This window comes from Leptodactylus fuscus, chromosome 5 (genome assembly GCF_031893055.1).
Source record: "Leptodactylus fuscus isolate aLepFus1 chromosome 5, aLepFus1.hap2, whole genome shotgun sequence".
In the NCBI taxonomy this organism is placed as follows: Eukaryota; Metazoa; Chordata; class Amphibia; order Anura; family Leptodactylidae; genus Leptodactylus; species Leptodactylus fuscus.
This window is the reverse complement of record NC_134269.1, coordinates 93,628,693-93,634,719: the sequence shown is the minus strand read 5'-3', so window position 1 is coordinate 93,634,719 and position 6,027 is coordinate 93,628,693. Positions and strand designations below refer to the sequence as shown.

At 42.7% G+C, this 6,027-nt stretch overlaps 1 protein-coding gene across 3 annotated transcripts; it reads left to right on the top strand.

Annotated features, from left to right (window-relative positions):
* The first annotated feature begins 304 nt into the window (after positions 1-304).
* Positions 305-6,027, top strand: SENP8 (SUMO peptidase family member, NEDD8 specific). Of its 3 annotated transcripts, none has more exons than XM_075276238.1 (2): positions 305-340; positions 4,895-6,027. In XM_075276238.1, the coding sequence occupies exon 2, from the start codon at positions 4,896-4,898 to the stop codon at positions 5,538-5,540; it is 645 nt and encodes a 214-aa protein (XP_075132339.1). In that variant the 5' UTR covers positions 305-340; position 4,895; the 3' UTR covers positions 5,541-6,027. The 3 variants fall into 3 exon arrangements, with proteins under 3 accessions (XP_075132339.1, XP_075132337.1, XP_075132338.1); XM_075276236.1 differs by having other exon boundaries at positions 331-434; XM_075276237.1 differs by lacking the exon at positions 305-340 and adding an exon at positions 369-649.

Sequence of the window (6,027 nt, the reverse complement as noted above, 5' to 3'; positions counted from 1 at the left end):
CAAATAGCCTTTCTTAAGGCTTTTCTGCCGTGCTAGTTAGAAAAAAACAGTGATTAAATGATAGGATCCCTTTAAGCTGACTGCAGTTACTTCTGGTTTTTGTCTCCCATTTGACAGTCAAACATGTTAAAGATAACAATGTGCACAAAAAACCTACATAAAGTGTCTTTCCGCCGGGCCTTTCCACAGTTTTATTTGGCACAACAGTGTATACTGGACTTCTAAAAAATGGCAGCTAGCACGTCACGTCCTCTGGAGTCAGCAACTCCACTCTAGTCACGACCCAGAGCGTTGCTCCTGCTGATGACGTGACTACTTAGCGACATCTGTCGGATCGGAAGTGAGTTATTCGTCTTCCTTCGACCGTTAACTGTGTCAGTGCTGGGCGCAATGTCTGCAGTGTAGCATGCTTGTGCTGTATTACCTGCAGTACTGTGAGTACAGTGCGGGCGACTGGATTAGTGGACTCGTTACCCGTAACTAACAGTTCTCATGTCCCGCTCGCTGCCTGGCTTTCCGTGTCTGCCATGAATGGTTGCGTTGTGTGTGCGCCGGTTCCTATTATTAGATGTGGTCCTTCAGGGAACAGCCTGCAGCAGCTCTTGTGTAACATTGGAGGGGAGTAGTGGCAGCGCAGTCTGTTATAGAGGTATTCCTATGCATATTGCTATGATAGTTACTGGGGGTCAGAGCCCTGGGCCCCCGAAGGGGATGCAGAACTGGTTTAGTGATGCATTTCCTTTTAAGGGCTTGTTCACATGGTGCAAATAAGCTGTGATTTTGAGCTTGATTCTCTGAATCTGCATCTCATTTTTCTTAATGGAAGTCAGAGGACAAAGCAGGATGCAAAAAAAAAAAAAAAAAAAGCATCTTGCTGATTCAGCTGCAGAACCCAAGGCCTGAGCCATCGTTGTGATGCGGGGGTTATTTATTAGCGGGAGGTGGAAATAGAAGAGGTGACATAACATTCATTTGTCATGTGGTGTGTCTGCAGTTAAGTTGCAATTCAACTTAAAGAGGACCTTTCACCTCCTGGGGACATGCGGTTTAATACACCGCTAGGAAGCTGACAGCGCACTATCGGCTTTCATGTTCTGTGCCCCTGGTGAAGAGCTATCGCCTCCCTTACTCCTGATAGTACTCGTCCATAGATGAGTACTGGAGGGGAGGGGGGCTGATGGTGGGTCATGGCTGGGTGGTAATTAACACCCCCTCTCACAGCACAGCGCTATAGATGCTACTGTGAGGACAGGCGTTACTGACTGACTGTCAGAAACGCCCTTCTGACAGTGAAGAGCTACAGTAACGCCACCGATAGCTCTTCACCAGTGGCACAGAATGGGAAAGCCGATAGTGTGCTGAATTCAGCACTGTCTGCTTTCTAGCGGTGTATTACACTGCTAGAAAGCAGGTGGTGAAAGTTCCTCTTTAATGTGAGTTACATGCAATATGAAACACCGCCTCTACAGCTCTGTACTTCGTATCAGAGGGATTGTGCAGTTATGGACACTTATCCCCTATCCACAGGACAGTAAGTGTCCAACTGCTGGCAGCTCTGATCATCTGGTCCCCCGTTATCAAGAGTATGGGAGATGACAAGCCTGCTTGAGAAAGGATCACAAATGCACTTGTGTGACTGACACTCTATTCACTCCATAATCTCTGGCAGTGTCCGCAGCCCCATAAAAGTAACACAAGCACAAAGATGGTCCATTCACTAGGAGGCTTTAGGGGAACTTTAGGTCCCCTGTCCGACTGATCATATCCTAACAGGGGATACAGATAGGAATTTGATGTGGAATTTCCCTCCCATTCATTTCAGTGGGAGACAGTAGCAGATTTTTTCAGCTAGTGGAAAAATCACCATCCTGTGCGTTCTTCAGGGGTATTCTGTCTAAGAAATCTCATTAAATGCATGGGAGGCAGAAAATATACCTTTTCTGTCGGTGTGGAATTTGATTTGGAAATACAGTGGTGCTCTTCTCCAAGTACTGCTTCAAATTCATTGTCAAAATCCTTATCAGTGTTGGTCAAGCAGAAACTTTCTACTTGGCAAATTCAGTGTGCAGTTCACAGCCAAATTCCTACATGTGAACTTGCCCTTAAACTACCAGGTTTCCCCAAAAATAAGACCTGCTCTAAAAATAAACACTAGCTTGTTTTTTGGAGTATGCCTGAAATATAAGCCCTACTCCGAAAAATAAGCCCTATTTACAGTTCATTAAAATAGAGTGTCCAGGCAGCCCTACATGTAAATGGCATACAGCAGGACAGATATAGTAGACCATTTACCAAGGAGAGCAGAATCCGATATTGACTTTATGGGATTTGTACAAGATGGCACTAGTGAGAGAGTTCTGCACAACAATAATGGTGACGACCGGTAGTGCTGATTTCTTGCACACAGATCAGGTGGTCCTGCTGGCATCACTCTGTTATGGCTGCTTCCGTTCACCAGGGGGAGCCAACTGCTACACTTGGCTGCAATGGCAAGAGACCTGCGACAGAAGTGACGCAGATCTAAGTGTGAAAGCTCATCCACCATTAGCACTTGCCAACTCTAAATTGTTTTGGGCGTAAGGGCGTCTAGTGAGTGGACTGTTGCTCATGGGGAAAATTTTTTTATTTTAATCTAGGATAGCAGGGCTCGTTGTGACCCACAGAGACTGCCAGAAGTTGGTCATAGTTTGCAAGGGAACCAGACAACAATTGTTCAACTTCAGATCATTGGGCAGTCCTTGTGAAGTGCACACGTGTTGGGTTTGTGTGTGTATATATTTGTTTAAGTAGCATATATATTACCATGTAGCTCAGGGGTAGGGAACGTCTGGCTCTCTAGCTGTTGCAAAACTACAATTCCCAGCATGCATACTTGCTCTGCTCTTCTTGGAACTTCCATGGAAGTGAATTGAGCATGATGGGAGTCGTAGTTTCACAGCAGCTGGAGAGCCAAAGGTTCCCTATCCCTGATGTAGCTTATTTTACCATGTACTATTAGCATAAACTGTCCCTTTTCCTTGTGTGTGTGTATATATATATATATATATATATATATATATATATATATATCCGTGACTTTGTCCACAGCCCCCTCACCCTTGCGCGAACAACCTGCAGCGCGGCCTGTGGCCCCCATGCCTCTTTCCTTGTGGCCGCTGTGGGCCCCTCCCACACCATCGTGGGCTGGGACCCCACAGCCCCGCTGCTGCGCCCCCGGCCCCCCTCCTTCCTTGCCAATATGTAGGTGTGTGAAATTTCAAAGAAATGCATTCAGCCGTTCGGGTGTGATTGAGGAACAAACATCCAAACACTTCACATTTATAACATTAGTAGGATATTTGGGAATTATTTGTACATTAGAACTAATTAATTCACATGGACTGTTAATTGATCTGGGACCGAATGTTTTGTATGGGTGGTATGTATTTATATTGTGAGTTGTATGTTTTTTAGTATCATTGGATTCAATAAAGATGATAATACTATTTTTATACTCTTTCCTGTGCATTGTTTATTGGAGTTGACAATTGTTGTTTTACACAGGTAATATAAAGTTTATATAAGCCCAACCCATTTAATTGATGGAATGTGTGACCTTATGATGTTATAGGGACAGTTAATATGAAACATGCCCTTTTATGTGTGCAGTTTTGGGGGCTTGGTCAGGTGAAAGGGAGAACAGAAACAGACCACAAATAAAGGGTTAATGCTTGCAAACAGATATGTCTCTGATCCCGGGCATTACTACAGGATCTCTACTATATAAAACACTGGTTATGGTACCTGCCCCAGTCTGAGCAAGAGCCATATATAAAGACTTCACAAATACTATTCTATATTGGACGTAAGGAAAGAGTTAAAGTGATGATATCACCACTAGAATATGTTCTTTTTATACCATTAATATGCTGATGTAGGGACATTTAAAGTGGTATTCCCATCTTAAGGATCATATTCAGACTTGCAGCAATACATTACTTATCTATCTTATGCTGTTTGTCAGATACATCTACATCTCTCCTCGCTGTATACATTGGGCTGCCTAGGTTACAGACCTGCTCTCAGGTCAGATTGACTCTGTATCAGTGGTGTACATCGATGTGTGAATGGGATTAGCCAGAATCTCATTCACTTTGCAGGTACTTTAATATGCAGTTGTTTATGAATATCATAGCATGTGAAGTATACCATCGGAAACATTAGCGTTCTCCCTATAGGTCTAATAAGGGAAGAAAATCTACATAGAAAAACTCAGCAACAATACAGTAAAAACGCTGCGAAAAACATGATGCGTTTCTACTGCATTCTACAACGTGGGGCCTCAGCAGGAAGCTCAACTTTTTTGTTGCAGATTTTGTTGTGGTTTTTGAGCTAAAGCAAGGAGTAGATTAAGCAGAAAGTAGATTTCTAAGTATGTTTTTTAAATATATTTCCCTTTCCTTTTGCAGACATACTTGGTTTTGACTCAAAAACCTACTGCAACAAAAAAAGCTGCTTATCTGCAACATAGGGCCTTGGCCTTAGCATGGAACATTTTTTTTGTGTGTGTCATAGTCTCAATTTAGCTATTAAGAAAATTAACTTTTAATCTGTCAACTTTTAATGCAAATAAGCACCCACTTTCTCTTGTGGTCACTGCATATTAGGGCATCTTATAAATTGGTGTTGAGGGGAAACCAGAATTGAAAATAGTTGCTTTAGGAAGCGGGGCATCCCTTCATGTACCAAACAGCTAATTTGCATTCAGATTAATGTTTTCTTGGTAACTGCCCCTACAACAACTCATAAGTGGTTTAGAAACAAATTTCTTGGTGTTAGACTGCCTTTAACAAGTTATTGGTAACTACAGTATTGGACGCCTTTATTAATATGTACCCTTCTTCTGTTCCTTCAGAATGGACCAGGTGGTGCTGAGTTATGGAGACTCTCTTCTGCGCTCCTCAGATGTCGCACTTCTAGATGCCCCGCACTGGTTGAATGACAACATCATTGGTTTTACTTTTGAATTCCTGGCATCCACTTTGCCCCCATCAACAGCTGAAAGAGTTGCCCTCCTCAGTCCAGAAGTTAGCCAGTTTATAAAATGTTGTGGAAATGACGCCCAAGAATTTCTACAGCCGCTGGAGCTGCCCAAAAAAGACCTAGTTTTGCTGCCTGTTAATGATAATGCAGGGACTGAAGCAGGGGGTACACATTGGAGCCTTCTTGCCTATCTCCGTAGCATGCGTGAAATTCTTCATTTTGACTCCGCACCAGGGACTAATGCTCCACATGCCCGACTTATGTCTAAAAACCTAAGCAGTCTACTTGTTGGTAATCCATGTTACCGGGAAGAAGCGACTCCAGCCCAACATAACAGCTATGATTGTGGCATGTATGTTGTATGTGTGGCGCAAGCTTTGTGCGAGCAATATTTCCGGGGGTGCAACAATCTGAATCTGCAAAACATCACGCCTACGTATGTTACACAGAAGCGCACTGAGTGGAAAGACATCATCAGGGGACTGGGTAACCACTCCAAAGCTACTGGTGGACATTGAAGTATTGGACACATATCTGTTAGTCAGGTTGGAGATATCAGCGCTGTGAAACATTGCTTTGCAATACCAGATGATAAGTGATTTCATCATTAGATTTGAGGCTGGTATTAGTAAGAGAGATCTAGAATACGGATTTACTGCAGTTAGGGTGCATTCACACTGAGTAAACGCTAGCTTATTTTGTAGAGTAAAATTACACTTGTAAATTTTGCTATCCCATTGACTTCAATGACATTTTACAGGCGTATTTTTACAGGCGTATTTTTTACAGGCGTATTTTTTACAGGCGTATTTTTACACTTGTAAAAAAATATCATTGAAGTCAATGGGATAGCAAAATTTACAAGTGTAATTTTACTCTACAAAATAAGCTAGCGTTTACTCAGTGTGAATGCACCCTTAGGATGAAAACCAGAGTGCATACATTCACTGCTAAGATATGGTTCTGCCTTTCCTGCTTATTGACAAATAAAATGTGAATTTTGAA

Excerpts from the sequence above, each read along its gene's own strand:
- SENP8 (XM_075276238.1), top strand. The coding sequence starts at position 4,896 with ATGGACCAGGTGGTGCTGAGTTATGGAGACTCTCTTCTGCGCTCCTCA.